Source organism: Pseudophryne corroboree, chromosome 9, assembly GCF_028390025.1.
Source record: "Pseudophryne corroboree isolate aPseCor3 chromosome 9, aPseCor3.hap2, whole genome shotgun sequence".
Classification (NCBI taxonomy): Eukaryota; Metazoa; Chordata; class Amphibia; order Anura; family Myobatrachidae; genus Pseudophryne; species Pseudophryne corroboree.
In genome coordinates this window covers 344,242,886-344,259,350 of record NC_086452.1, presented here as the reverse complement: position 1 = coordinate 344,259,350, position 16,465 = coordinate 344,242,886, and the positions used below count along the sequence as shown (strand labels likewise).

General features: G+C 46.4%; 1 protein-coding gene across 2 annotated transcripts in view; it reads left to right on the top strand.

Annotated features, from left to right (window-relative positions):
- The window catches only part of STAB1 (stabilin 1), a 605,861-nt gene that overhangs the window by 334,201 nt on the left and 255,195 nt on the right, over window positions 1-16,465 (top strand). For both annotated transcript variants that reach the window (XM_063940632.1, XM_063940633.1), the window contains 4 exons: window positions 4,037-4,111; window positions 7,923-8,042; window positions 13,380-13,427; window positions 13,521-13,604. In XM_063940632.1, the coding sequence (XP_063796702.1) occupies window positions 4,037-4,111; window positions 7,923-8,042; window positions 13,380-13,427; window positions 13,521-13,604 (327 nt within the window). The remainder of the gene's footprint in view (window positions 1-4,036; window positions 4,112-7,922; window positions 8,043-13,379; window positions 13,428-13,520; window positions 13,605-16,465) is intronic.

The following is a 16,465-nucleotide window of genomic DNA, read 5'->3' as shown; positions in this document are numbered from 1 at the left end:
TTGCGCCTTCCACCATTTGCACACCCCCTGCAAGTGCTGGAAGGAGCACCCGCAGTCCAGTTCCTGATAGTCAAATTGAAGATGTCACTGTTGAAGTACACCAGGATGAGGATATGGGTGTTGCTGGCGCTGGGGAGGAAATTGACAAGGAGGATTCTGATGGTGAGGTGGTTTGTTTAAGTCAGGCACCCGGGGAGACACCTGTTGTCCGTGGGACGAATATGGCCATTGACATGCCTGGTCAAAATACAAAAAAAATCACCTCTTCGGTGTGGAATTATTTCAACACAAATGCGGACAACTGGTGTCAAGCCATGTGTTGCCTTTGTCAAGCTGTAATAAGTAGGGGTAAGGACGTTAACCACCTAGGAACATCCTCCCTTATACGTCACCTGGACCGCATTCATCAGAAGTCAGTGACAAGTTCAAAAACTTTGGATGACAGCGGAAGCAGTCCACTGACCACTAAATCCCTTCCTCTTGTAACCAAGCTCCTACAAACCACACCACCAACTCCCTCAGTGTCAATTTCCTCCTTACACAGGAAAGCCAATAGTCCTGCAGGCCATGTCACTGTCAAGTCTGACGAGTCCTCTCCTGTCTGGGATTCCTCCGATGCATCCTTGAGTGTAATGCCTACTGCTGCTGGCGCTGCTGTTGTTGCTGCTGGGAGTCGATCATCATCCCAGAGGGGAAGTCAGAAGACCACTTGTACTACTTCCAGTAAGCAATTGACTGTCCAACAGTCCTTTGTGAGGAAGATGAAATATCACAGCAGTCATCCTGCTGCAAAGCGGATAACTCAGGCCTTGGCAGCCTGGGTGGTGAGAAACGTGTTTCCGGTATCCACCGTTCACAGGCAACTACAGACTTGATTGAGGTACTGTGTCCCCGGTACCAAATACCATCTAGGTTCCATTTCTCTAGGCAGGCGATACCGAAAATGTACACAGACGTCAGAAAAAGAGTCACCAGTGTCCTAAAAAATGCAGTTGTACCCAATGTCCACTTAACCACGGACATGTGGACAAGTGGAGCAGGGCAGACTCAGGACTATATGACTGTGACAGCCCACTGGTTAGATGTATTGCCTCCCGCAGCAAGAACAGCAGCGGCGGCACCAGTAGCAGCATCTCGCTAACGCCAACTCGTTCCGAGGCAGGCTACGCTTTGTATCACCGCTTTCCATAAGAGGCACACAGCTGACAACCTCTTACGGAAACTGAGGAACATCATCGCAGAATGGCTTACCCCAATTGGACTCTCCTGGGGATTTGTGACATCGGACAACGCCACCAATATTGTGCGTGCATTACATCTGGGCAAATTCCAGCACGTCCCATGTTTTGCACATACATTGAATTTGGTGGTGCAGAATTATTTAAAAAACGACAGGGGCGTGCAAGAGATGCTGTCGGTGGCCCGAAGAATTGCGGGCCACTTTCGGCATTCAGCCACCGTGTGCCGAAGACTGGAGCACCAGCAAACAGTCCTGAACCTGCCCTGCCATCATCTGAAGCAAGAGGTGGTAACGAGGTGGAATTCAACCCTCTATATGCTTCAGAGGATGGAGGAGCAGCAAAAGGCCATTCAAGCCTATACATCTGCCTACGATATAGGCAAAGGAGGGGGAATGCACCTGACTCAAGCGCAGTGGAGAATGATTTCAACGTTGTGCAAGGTTCTGCAACCCTTTGAACTTGCCACACGTGAAGTCAGTTCAGACACTGCCAGCCTGAGTCAGGTCATTCCCCTCATCAGGCTTTTGCAGTAGAAGCTGGAGACATTGAAGGAGGAGCTAAAACAGAGCGATTCCGCTAGGCATGTGGGACTTGTCGATGGAGCCCTTAATTCGCTTAACCAGGATTCACGGGTGGTCAATCTGTTGAAATCAGAGCACTACATTTTGGCCACCATGCTCGTTCCTAGATTTAAAACCTACGTTGTATCTCTCTTTTCGGCAGACACAAGTCTGCAGAGGTTCAAAGACCTACTGGTGAGAAAATTGTCAAGTCAAGCGGAACGTGACCCGTCAACAGCTCCTCCTTCACATTCTCCCGCAACTGGGGGTGCGAGGAAAATGCTAAGAATTCCAAGCCCACCTGCTGGCGGTGATGCAGGGCAGTCTGGAGCGAGTGCTGACATCTGGTCCGGACTGAAGGACCTGCCAACGATTACTGACATGTCGTCTACTGTCACTGCATATGATTCTGTCACCATTGAAAGAATGGTGGAGGATTATATGAGTGACCGCATCCAAGTAGGCATGTCAGACAGTCCGTACGTATACTGGCAGGAAAAAGAGGCAATTTGGAGGCCCTTGCACAAACTGGCTTTATTTTACCTAAGTTGCCCCCCCTCCAGTGTGTACTCCGAAAGAGTGTTTAGTGCAGCCGCTCACCTTGTCAGCAATCGGCGTACGAGGTTACTTCCTGAAAATGTGGAGAAGATGATGTTCATTAAAATTAATCATAATCAATTCCTCCATGGAGACATTCACCAGCAGCAATTGCCTCCAGAAAGTACACAGGGACCTGAGATGGTGGATTCCAGTGGGGACGAATTAATAATCTGTGAGGAGGGGGATGTACACAGTGAAAGGGGTGAGGAATCGGACGATGAGGAGGAGGTGGACATCTTGCCTCTGTAGAGCCAGTTTGTGCAAGGAGAGATTGATTGCTTCTTTTTTGGTAGGGGCCCAAACCAACCAGTCATTTCAGTCACAGTCGTGTGGCAGACCCTGTCGCTGAAATGATGGGTTCGTTAAAGTGTGCATGTCCTGTTTATACAACATAAGGGTGGGTGGGAGGGCCCAAGGACAATTCCATCTTGCACATCTTTTTTTCTTTCATTTTTCTTTGCATCATGTGCTGTTTGGGGACTATTTTTTTGAAGTGCCATCCTGCCTGACACTGCAGTGCCACTCCTAGATGGGCCAGGTGTTTGTGTCGGCCACTTGTGATGCTTAGCTTAGCCATCCAGCGACCTTGGTGCACCTCTTTTTTTCTTTGCATCATGTGCTGTTTGGGGACTATTTTTTAAATCTGCCATCCTGTCTGACACTGCAGTGCCACTCCTAGATGGGCCAGGTGTTTGTGTCAGCCACTTGGGTCGCTTAGCTTAGTCACACAGCTACCTCATTGCGCCTCTTTTTTTCTTTGCATCATGTGCTGTTTGGGGACTATTTTTTTGAAGTGCCATCCTGCCTGACACTGCAGTGCCACTCCTAGATGGGCCAAGTGTTTGTGTCGGCCACTTGGGTCGCTTAGCTTAGTCATCCAGCGACCTCTGTGCAAATTTTAGGACTAAAAATAATATTGTGAGGTGTGAGGTGTTCAGAATAGACTGAAAATGAGTGTAAATTATGGTTATTGAGGTTAATAATACTATGGGATCAAAATGAGCCCCAAATTCTATGATTTAAGCTGTTTTTTAGGGTTTTTTTGTAAAAAAAAACACCTGAATCCAAAACACACCCGAATCCGACAAAAAAATTTCAGGGAGGTTTTGCCAAAACGCGTCCGAATCCAAAACACGGCCGCGGAACCGAATCCAAAACCAAAACACAAAACCCGAAAAATTTCCGGTGCACATCACTACGAAATGAGTGGAAATTAATGTTATTGATGTCAATATTACTGTAAGAACAAAAACAGGCCCAAATTCTGTGATTTTAGCTGTTTTTATGATAAGTTTTTTAAATACAGATCCAAAACAAATACAGATCAAAAACTTGCAAGGGAGGTTTTGGCAAAACAAATACAGATCCGAAACATGAAGGCGATATAGATCCAAAACTAGAACCCAACCCCGAGATTTGGGACCGGCACACATCCTTAGTTTAGACATGTCTGGCTGACCTTGTGTGTTAAAAAAACTAATATCTAATGATGTGCTAGGGTTATTACTTTTCCTTTCTTTGTAAATATAAAAAAAATTAATCTTATCTTAGGATCAAATAATGATTCAGCATAACTGGCTGTTATTTCTTTCTATGTTTTTTTTTTTTTTAATTAATAACACCTAATTTTTGCAGGTTGCTTGCAACTGTCTTCCAGGGTATGAAGGAGACGGTGTACAGACCTGCAAAAGCATCAACATCTGCCTAAAGGTTCTGTATTAGCATATACTAAATGAGAGACTATAATATTGTGTGTGTGTGTGTGTGTGTGTGTGTGTGTGTGTGTGTGTGTGTGTGTGTGTATGTGTGTGTGTGTGTGTGTGTGTGTGTGTGTGTGTGTGTGTGTGTGTGTGTGTGTGTGTGTGTGTGTCTTTCCCAGTCACCTGTATTAAAACATGTTTTCTTCAATGGAAATGAGACAATATGACTTACAGTATATATTGATCTGGTTATTTGTTAGGGCACACACTAGAGTGACGGGCAATCCTGCCAATGGTCCCTTTGCCCCGAACCATGCAAGGTTGCCGTATGTACTATGCGATGTAATGAACGCTGGAACGATACTGTACCATGGGCCTAATTCAGACCTGATCATAGCAGCAAATTTGTTAGCAGATGGGCAAAACCATGGGCCTAATTCAGACCTGATCGCTAGGCTGAGTTTTCGTACAGCAGGCGCTCAGGTCTAAACTGCGCATGCGAATGCACCGCAATGTGCAGGCGCGTCGCACGGGTACAAAGCAGATCGCTGCTTAGTGATGGGTTTGTGCAAAGAATCCATTCGCATGGGCATTCGCAAGGAGATTGACAGGAAGAAGGCGTTTGTGGGTGGCAACTGACCGTTTTCTGGGAGTGGTTGGAAAAATGCAGGCGTGTCCATGCGTTTGCAGGGAGGGATCCTGACGTTAATTCCAGGCCTGGACAGGCTGAAGAGTTCACAGCGGCTTAGTAAGTCCTGGGCTACTCAGAGACTGCACAAGATCTGTTTGTACAGTTCTGCTACACATGCGTTTGCACATTTGCAAAGCGAAAATACACTCCCCTATGGGAGGCGACTATGCGAACGCAAGACTGCAAAAAAAACCTAGCGAGCGATCAGGTCTGAATTAGGCCCCATGGGCACTGCAGGTGGGGCAGATATAACATTTGCAGAGAGAGTTAGATTTGGGTGGGTTATATTGTTTCTGTGCAGGGTAAATACTGGCTGCTTTATTTTTACACTGCAATTTAGATTTCAGCTCGAACACACCCCGCCCAAATCAAACTTCTCTGCACGTTATATCTGCCTCCCTCCCCACTGCAGTGCACATGGTTTTGCCCAACTGCTAACAAATTTGCTGCTGCGATCAACTCTGAATTAGGCTCCTTGTTTCGTCCTTCATTACACTGCACAGCACTGCATGCCATATCGTCTGTTTGGCTGTGCTGTACAGCCAACCAGAAGATCTTGTATGCAACCCATGGGAGCAGGGTCGGTGCTAGGGTGTTCGGCGCCGCCCTGCAAACTATAAATTTGCGCCCTCCCATACTTTACAAAGGAACAGTGCACATAATGCCCCCTGTAGTAGTGATGCTTACACATGTACCAGTGATGCTTACACATATAACGTCCCCTGTACCAGTGATGCTTACACCCGTAACGCCACCTATAGTAGTGACGCTTACACATGTACGCCCCCTGTACCAGACACACTTACACAAGTAACACCCCTGTAGTAGTGACGCTTATACACGTAACGCCCCCTGTAGTATTAATGCTTACACATATAACTCCCCCTGTACCAGACATGCTTACACAAGTAACACCCCCTGTAGTAGTGATGCTTAAACAAGTAATGCCCCCTGTAGTAGTGACGCTTACACACGTAGCGCCCCCTGTACCAGTGACGCTTACACACGTAACACCCCCTGTAGTAGTGATGCTTAAACACATAATGCCCACTGTACCACTGATGCTTACACATGTAACGCCCACCGTAGCAGTGACGCTTACACATATTATGCTGCACAGTCACACATACACATACATACAGATCACACACACACACACACACACACACACACACACACACACACACACACACACACATTTTCACTCACTCTTTTTCCAGACACTTACCTAAGGATGTCTGGCTGGCCAGAGCTGTAGCAGCTCATCCTCGTGCTGCAGCCTGGTCCTGTGTAGCTCTGCCCCTTTACCCATGTAGCTTTGCCCCCTTCTCCGTACACTTTTGCACTCACTGTCACAAGGGAGGGAGGGGGAGAGGAGGCTTAATGCTGCCGACGCCGCTGCCGGTCATAGAGTGTGATATGCGCAGCAGCCGGCAGCAGCAGGGACATCGGCTCAGCAAAGGATGTAGAACAGAGAGAGCGCCTCTCCAGACTGGTGGCTCACTGCCAGGGGCGTAGCCAGAACTTTGAGGGCCCCATTGCAACATTTTGAAGGGGCCCCTGTTGCAAAGCTTCTAGAGACACCTCCCTGCAGCCGTTAATTTTCTGAACCACAGTAGTGCCCCAGTTCACATTATGTCATATTGTAGGGCTGCCAGAACACATTATGCAACACAGTATCCCCAATTCACATTATGACACAGTGTCCCCAGTTCATATTATGCCACATATAGTACCTCCATTTCATAATGTGCCACATTACAGTGCCCTAGTTCATATTATGTCACATTATAATGTCCTCCAGTTCATTTGATACCACATTACAATGAGCAGGTCCAGAGGCATAACTAGATATATTGGGGGTCATTCCAAGTTGTTCGCTCGTTGCCGATTTTCACAACGGAGCGATTAAGGCGAAAATGCGCATGCGCATGGTACACAGTGCGCATGCGCTAAGTAATTTAGCCCAAAACTTAGTAGATTTACTCACGTCCGAACGAAGAATTTTCATCGTTGAAGTGATCGGAGTGTGATTGACTGGAAGTGGGTGTTTCTGGGCGGAAACTGACCGTTTTCTGGGAGTGTGCGGAAAAATGCAGGCGTGCCAGGATAAAACGCAGGAGTGGCTGGAGAAACGGGGGAGTGGCTGTCCGAACGCAGGGCGTGTTTGTGACGTCAAACCAGGAACGAAACGGACTGAGCTGATCGCAGTGTAGGAGTAAGTCTCGAGCTACTCAGAAACTGCTAAGAATTTTCTATTCGCAATTCTGCTAATCTTTCGTTCGCAATTCTGCTAAGCGAAGATACACTCCCAGAGGGCGGCGGCCTAGCGTGTGCAATGCTGCTAAAATCAGCTAGCGAGCGAACAACTTGGAATGACCCCCATTGCCCCAAGGCACAAATATGTAAGGGCCCCTATGAACCAAGCAATGGAGAAATATGTTTCTAACACATGTAACTTTGAAAGAGAAGGTGGGCACTTCTCATCTCTGGGCCCCATAGCAGCTGCACTCCTTGCAACTATGGTAGCTACGCCCTTGGTCACTGCTTTGCATCCCTATGCTGAGCGGCTAGTGCCAGGCCTGCATGGGAGCACGCAATCACGCCTGTACACCGAACGATCTTCACCATTTATTGTTACAATAAGACAAATCGTGAAGACATCGATCTAGTGTGTACAAATCCTTGCTTTGTACAGTTTTTATTTTTTATCAGTATACTTTTTGGTTTATACTACTGATAGTCCCCTTCCACACTTTCAGTGCCAATAACTTGTTATACAAATAATTGGGATGAGCAGATTAAACAGATAAACTAGCAGCATAAACATTTTTATCTTGCAATTATATATTTGTGAAGATGCTAGAAAAAAAATATTATATTAGTTTTTTTTATGTGTTAGTATATAAATTATTGTAGTTTTATTTGGTCATATTAAGGGACACTTTAAGGAAATTATGACATTGTCCTGGTGGCAGAGAAAGTGATTTACAGTACACTCTTTTACATGTACTCTGTATATTATGATAAATATAGGAACATTACTTTGCTCCAGAATGATTCCATTATTTCCTACCCATGTCTGTTTTTTCACATACATTTTGTTCTAAACCATCTGATTTCTTTGCAGGAAGATAATGGTTGCAGTGTATATGCCTTTTGCGTACCTACTGGGCCAGCTAAGCGTATCTGCATATGCAGGTCGTTTTTTATCGGTGACGGAATAACCTGCTCAGGACCCATCATACAGGTTCTCCTCTTATTTTCTTAAGTTTAACCTTTCAAGAGTTTTTCTCTTTTGTGATAACAATTCCTGCCTGCAGGTAACATAATGGAGATATATACACGATTATCACCATTCATTATAAATTGCATTTTATAACCAGATTTATCTGAACTGCAGAGGATTTCATTACATCCTGTAGATAAATTACCCTTATTATTTAATATTATTAATATTGTTTTAGCTTAATTAATATTCATGAAATGGTCAGTAAATTACACTGAGTGTCACCTACAGAATGTATCTTTTAATTGCTTCTGATTGCATATCCTACTGTTTGTGTCCTAAAGTATGTCCCTCACTAGTTTTATATTGGTGATATATAACAATCTTTATAGTACTCAAAAGGACACAATGATAAACTATGGGAGAGTCATATATGGGTAATACATTGTCAGGAAGGCACGATTTTATAGCGGAGTGTCTGGAAACACAAGGTTATCAAAGTTTGTAGAAAACAGGACTATGGGGGTCATTCCGAGTTGATCGCTCGCTAGCAGTTTTTAGCAGCCATGCAAACGCTATGCCGCCGCCCACTGGGAGTGTATTTTAGCTTAGCAGAAGTGCGAATGGTTGTATCGCAGAGCGACTACAAAATTTTTTTGTGTAGTTTCAGAGTAGCTCAACACCTACGCTTGTGATCACTTCAGACTATTCAGTTCTGGATTTGACGTCATAAACCCGCCCAGCGTTCGCCCAGCCATGCCTATGTTTTTCCTGGCACGCTTGCGTTTTTCGCACACTCCGTGAAAACGGTCAGTTGCCACCCAGAAACGCCCACTTCATGTCAATCACTCTGCGGCAACCAGTGCGACTGAAATGCATCACTAGACCCTGTGCAAAACTACATTGTTCGTTGTGCCGTACGTCGCGCGTGCGCATTGCGCTGCATACGCATGCGCAGAACTGATGTTTTTTTAGCCTGATCGCTGCACTGCGAACAAATGCAGCTAGCGATCAACTCGGAATGACCCCCTATACTGGTTACAAGATTTGCAGACACACAGATAGTCTGGTCATGCAAGGGGTTTGCAGACACATACTGTAGGATAGCCTGGTCAGGCACAAGGTTTGCAGACACATACTGTAGGATAGCCTGGTCAGGAACAAGGTTTGCAGACGTACAGGATAGCCTGGTCAGGAACAAGGTTAGCAGACACACAGGATAGCCTGGTCAGGAACAAGGTTTGCAGACACACAGGATAGCCTGGTCAGGAACAAGGTTTCCAGACACACAGGATAGCCTGGTCAGGCACAAGGTTTGCAGACACACAGGATAGCCTGGTCAGGAACAAGGTTTGCAGACACATACTGTAGGATAGCCTGGTCAGGCACAAGGTTTGCAGACACACGGGATAGCCTGGTCAGGAACAAGGTTTGCAGACACACAGGATAGCCTGATCAGGCACAAGGTTTGCAGACACACAGGATAGCCTGGTCAGGAACAAGGTTTGCAGACACACAGGATAGCCTGGTCAGGAACAAGGTTTGCAGACACACAGGATAGCCTGGTCAGGAACAAGGTTTGCAGACACACAGGATAGCCTGGTCAGGAACAAGGTTTGCAGACGCACAGGATAGCCTGGTCAGGAACAAGGTTTGCAGACACACAGGATAGCCTGGTCAGGAACAAGGTTAGCAGACACACAGGATAGCCTGGTCAGGAACAAGGTTTGCAGACACACAGGATAGCCTGGTCAGGAACAAGGTTTGCAGACACACAGGATAGCCTGGTCAGGAACAAGGTTTGCAGACGCACAGGATAGCCTGGTCAGGAACAAGGTTAGCAGACACACAGGATAGCCTGGTCAGGAACAAGGTTTGCAGACACACAGGATAGCCTGGTCAGGAACAAGGTTAGCAGACACACAGGATAGCCTGGTCAGGAACAAGGTTTGCAGACACACAGGATAGCCTGGTCAGGAACAAGGTTTGCAGACACACAGGATAGCCTGGTCAGGAACAAGGTTTGCAGACACACAGGATAGCCTGGTCAGGAACAAGGTTAGCAGACACACAGGATAGCCTGGTCAGGAACAAGGTTTGCAGACACACAGGATAGCCTGGTCAGGAACAAGGTTTGCAGACGCACAGGATAGCCTGGTCAGGAACAAGGTTTGCAGACATACAGGATAGCCTGGTCAGGAACAAGGTTTGCAGACGCACAGGATAGCCTGGTCAGGAACAAGGTTTGCAGACACACAGGATAGCCTGGTCAGGCACAAGGTTTGCAGACATACAGGATAGCCTGGTCAGGAACAAGGTTTGCAGACACACAGGATAGCCTGGTCAGGAACAAGGTTTGCAGACACACAGGATAGCCTGGTCAGGAACAAGGTTTGCAGAAACACAGGATAGCCTGGTCAGGAACAAGGTTTGCAGATACACACAAGATAGCATGTTCAGGAACAATAGGGGTGATTCAGAGCTGATCGCTGCGCTGCTAACTTTGCTGTCCTTCGTTCAGATAGTCGTTGCCCCCAGGGGGAGGGTAAATTCGCTGTGCAAGTGAACAATCCCAGGTGTACGCCGAGCTGCAAAAATCCACTGTGTACAGCCTCGTCTGCATTTTTCCTGGACACTCCAAGTAAACGGTTACCACCCACAAACGGCCTCTTCCTGTCAATCACCTTGCGAACACCTGTGCGATCTGAATTTTTGCACCATCCTGTCGCTGACCGGCAATGCCTATTGTTGTTGTCCGAAGTGCATGCGCATTGCGGTGCATACGCATGCGCAGTTATGACCTGATCGTCTGCTGTGTGAAATCGCACAGCAACGATCAGGTCTGAATCACGCCCAAGGTTAGCAGACACACAGGATAGCCTGGTCAGGAACAAGGTTTGCAGACACACAGGATAGCCTGGTCAGGAAGACACACAGGATAGCCTGGTCAGGAACAAGGTTTGCAGACACACAGGATAGCCTGGTCAGGAACAAGGTTTGCAGACACACAGGATAGCCTGGTCAGGAACAAGGTTTGCAGACACACAGGATAGCCTGGTCAGGCACAAGGTTTGCAGACACATACTGTAGGATAGCCTGGTCAGGAACAAGGTTAGCAGACACACAGGATAGCCTGGTCAGGAACAAGGTTAGCAGACACACAGGATAGCCTGGTCAGGAACAAGGTTTGCAGACACACAGGATAGCCTGGTCAGGAACAAGGTTTGCAGACTCACAGGATAGCCTGGTCAGGAACAAGGTTAGCAGACACACAGGAAAGCCTGGTCAGGAACAAGGTTTGCAGACACACAGGATAGCCTGGTCAGGAACAAGGTTAGCAGACACACAGGATAGCCTGGTGAGGAACAAGGTTTGCAGACACACAGGATAGCCTGGTCAGGAACAAGGTTTGCAGACATACAGGATAGCCTGGTCAGGAACAAAGTTTGCAGACATACAGGATAGCCTGGTCAGGAACAAGGTTTGCAGACATACAGGATAGCCTGGTCAGGAACAAGGTTAGCAGACACTCAGGCCACCCTAACCACTTCTTTACACTGGTTTAACTGTTTTGCATTGCTAAACCTGGTGCTTTTAGGTACATCAGTACTAATGGGCGCCCGAACACAGCAACAATTGAATTGCTCTGAGGAACACCTATTCGTATAGACGCCCAGCAGGGGGCGTGCAAAACATTTGACTCATCCCCTAATAGCATACCTCCCAACGGGTTGAGTATGCTTTACCGATGGCCGCAGACTGCCTGCGGGAGGGGGGGCGAGCGCAATGCTCGACACAGGTTCTGTTCCCACTCTATGGGTGTCATGGACACCCACGACTGGGAATAGTCCCTGCTAGTCAGCATGCCGACTGTTGGGATTTTCAGGGGGCGGGATGAAGGGGTTGGTATTGTCGCATAACTACATCCCCTCCCAACATGACCCTCTCCAGGAGGGACAAAATGCTCTGCTTCTGGACTTCCCTCTTCATTTATGATTGCCTAGGTTTTAGTAGTTTAAATGATGCCTTATAACAAATGTGTTTATTGCACGCAGAATAAATGGTTGACAAACACGTTCACAAGCGAGATGTGAGTGTGAGTATGTGTGTGACATGTACCTATAATAAAGCAGTTGCAGATGCTACTGTTCTCACAGACAGAGCCATCTTAACAGCAGTGTAGGCCCCTGGCAAAGTAATGCACTGGGGCCCCTAACCATCCTCCAGCGGTAAGGGTGGAGGATGCTATCAGCGTCAGTTTTTATGTCCGGCGGGCAGTAGGGGGTGTTTTATCTTCCACTCAGCATGTAGGACCTGGAGCAGTAATTTCTGTTAATTACTCCTTTACTGCACAGATGGTGGGAGATGGGGCAGGAGGGGGAGCACTAAACTGTAGAAGGGGGCATTAGGATGAATGAAGGGGCCCCAGTACATGACTTCCAGGGTGGTAGGGGGTGTTTAAAATGCAGGGGAGGGCTGGTTAGTGGAGTGGGCTTAATATTCATCATTTTCCAGTGGGAGGGCAGCTTGATTGACTGTAGCTATCGTCAATTCCTGGAAATAGATTTCTTAGCTTTCAGTGGGATAAAAAAACTGAAGAGGTCCACCTTTCAGGAGTTACTGGGGACTTGGGGATCAGAGTTCAGGAGCCAGAGCAATCCTTAGACAAATATATAAAACCGCATCCCAGGCATGTGGAGCTGGAGCAGGGACCAGCTCCTGGAAGGATGACATCTCTGGTTCTTGACATAGTAGAGACAAGCTGCCAGTGTCCACCGAAAGGGGAGAGTCACAGCTTTTGGTGTACACCTTCAGACAAACCCTAAATCAGACAGAACCTGAGACATCTGGCTGGGAAGAGCAGTTAACAGGCTCGGATGGGGACCACTGCTTTGAAGTCAGATATCTCTGGTTCCCCAGGTCCGATTTTCAAAAATCTGGTACAACCTGGAAAGAGGGGACACTCACCTATCAGCCTAGGGCCCTTATACTCCTGGGGTCCTTGGACAAGTGCCTACTGAGCCCATACGAAAAGAAGACCCTGCTCACATAACTTTGTGAACTCTGCATATGGGCAAACAAACTTTTTTTTGTGTGCATTTTTTTATGTGTTGTTTATGCCCATTTTGATGCCAACTGTGCATCAGCCTCATAACATTCTCCAACACATTAAACCTTTCAATATACATGAGTTTATGGTATGCTTTAGTTGCTGTCTATATTTTGGGAGGACAGTGTACCTGCATATCACTTTGTTATCCGCCTTCAGGGCATCCACTGTGAGTGAATAATGTACCACAAAGGTCTCAAAAGTCTATACACTTCATTTCATTTGAGAATTATTATGTACTTTTACAGGCACTATACCATAATCCAGAAATGCGTCCCTTCCTTGTAAAAATGCAGGTCAGTAATATTTTTTGCAAAAACAATATAAAGAATAGAGAAATATTCAAAAATTTCAATCTTATTGTTGTGTGGATATTTTTGTTATTTTAGGACAATGACATTAAGGATTTATATGGAAATGGACCATTTACAGTATTCATCCCCCAGAAACAGGCTATCCAAAACAGCAGCCTGGTAATTATCTACTATGTGTTAGTAAATTCAATGGAACAGCTTGAGATACAATACATGTGATAATGTTCAAGTTATAAGCAGTGCTTAAAGTGGTCCTAGAGAGGAGGTGGAACTCACCCCCCCCCCACCACCACCACCCAGCGCCCATGTAATAAAGGGATTGCGCACGCCACAGGCGTGTGATCTGAAAAAGAAAGGAGCATGGACACGCAATAGTATCTCCAATTAAAATTAGCACAATCACATTACACCACATAGTAGTGTCCCTTATTCATGTTATGACACACATGAGTGCCCCTTATACACAAAGCCCACAGTAGTAGCACCCCTAATACACATAATGCCCACAGCAGTAGAGCCGCGTATACAATGCCCACAGTAGTAGTGCACCTTATGTAATGTCCACTGTAGTGGTAGTGCCCACAGTGGTAGTGCCCCTAATGTAGAGCCCCTCGTAGTGGTGCCCCTTATGCAATGCCCCCAGTAGTAGTGCCTCTTATGTCCCCAGGAGTGATGCCCCTTATGGAGTGCCCCCTATACAATGCCCTCATTAATAGTGGCCCCAGTAGCAATGCCCCTGTGTAGTATTGCCCCGAGTAGTAATGCCCTTGTAGTAGTGCCGCCTGTAGTAATGACCCCAGTAGTTTAGCTCCTAGTAGTTATGCCGCTGTAGTTTAGCCCCCAGTAGTAATGCCCCCAGTAGTTTATCCCCCTGTAGTTTAGCCCCCTGTAGTTTAGCCCTTATGCCCCCAGTAGATTAGCCCCCTGTGGTATTGGCCCCTGTAAAAGCCGATTACACACACAAACCCCCCCACCCCACCCCCAATACTCACCATTCACCGCTCCTGCTTCCAGACCGCTGCCCTCCGCCAGGCGCCTGCTCCACGGAACTATGGGAGAGATGTCATGACGTCTCTCCCATAGTGCACAGATGCACACTACCAGAGCCAGAAGCCGGAGCTCAGGAGTGAGCTCCTGCCTCCAGCCGCTGCTCAGCAGGCACCGCCATTTCCCTGCACGCTGGCTGACATCGGGTTAGGCGGGCCGGTGAAGGCAGAACTGGTTTAGTCTCCAAATGGAACTGACAGAACGCAGTTCCGCTCCACTCCGGCTCACTTTAACCACTGGTTATAAGGATGATAGAAGACACCAATATGTTCTAAGTCTTTGGAAATAGAATTGCCAAAGGACTTCTAATTTCCTTGACTAATTTCCTTGATAGGAATATTATGGTGTATGCTTTCCATGTATATGGAGCTTAATGATGATATAGCCTTGTATATAGTGAATTAACTGAATGTTACAATTGCCTTAAAAACACAAAAATGTTCGGGGTCCAGGCTAGTAGCAATAACATTAAACAACTGAGTATGAGCAAAGTCGTGTTCAGCACCTCTCTATACTTTCTTTTTGCTGACGCTTCATTTATCAAACAAAGCAATAGTAAGACGCACTCACTCCTCGTGTCAACTGGGCCCCTTCTCCACTAGGTTGTAAGTTTCTCATAAGCAGGGTCCTCCCTTGTTTTCATGTCTGCACTTACTGTGCCTACTTACCATGTCTATAATTTGTGTATTTATTTATTTTTCTTTGGGAAGTAGTTAATATCCGAGCGCATAGAATCCCGATGGTCAAAATGACGACAGCAGCATCCCAGCAGACAGAATCCCGCCGGATACTGGGGTTAGGGTTAGGCACTAGGGGGAGGGTTAGGGTTAGGCAATGGTGGGGGCGACGGTTAGAGCTATACTGAGGATGGGACGGTTAGGAGTAGGGTTAAAATGCTTACCAAAATCTGTCTGATTTTTGACTGTTGACATTCTGATCGTCGGGATACTGTGCACCGGGATATTGATACCAACCCGTTTTCTTTACTGTCACTATTTAGCAGCAATAATAACATTAGAGCTATACATGTCATTACAATCTGATGTATTCTTCTTCTCTGGCGGCATGGTAACAGAATAATTACATCACGCCTGTGATACTCCAGGCCCAGCAAGTTAACGATTGCCACATAATTGTCACAAGTGGGGACTCGGGAGGGAATGGAACCGGGCACCTCTTTAGGCACCTAGAACAGGTTACAGTCTTGTGGGGGCCCCAGTATGTGATGGCCACTTGGGGACTGCAACCCAGCCATGGCTATATTGGTTTGGATCCTGAAGTTACACCAGGGGTATAAAATAATCTTGGAGGATACTGAGTAACTAAATATATACTGACATCTCCCCCTCTCTAATCATCCCTCCTAGGACTACACTGTAAATTAATGTCAAACAAACATTAATATGAATACTGTCACAAAGTGATACATATCTGTTCTTTCTCTAATAAGCAGCAAATACATCTTAAAATATCCTGACAGACTAATACCTTCCTGGCAGCATTGGACTACTGAATAAATAACCTTCCCTGCACCCCTCTTCCACCTATGGTGTATGCCAGCAATAACATAAGTATAAGTGGCAATGATCATTGATTCAGAAATGGCAGTCCTGGATTTTATTGGTTGACTTGTACTGAGCACAGCAGCTTGTAAAATGCTGTTGCTGTTATTATTATTATTATTATTATTATCCTTTATTTATATGGCACCACAAGGGTTCCACAGCGCCCAATTACAGAGTACATATGCAAATAATCAAAACAGGAAAACAGTGACTTACAGTTGAAGACAATATAGGACAAGTACAGGGTAACTAAGCATAACTACACCAGTAGAGGACATAGAGATAACTTTCAAGGTGGCCTAAAAACTGCAGGATTTGGGCAGTTGAGGATTATTAAAGTAAGAAAAGGATAAGCACATGAGGGAAGAGGGCCCTACTCTTGAGAGATTACATTCTAAAGGGGAGGGG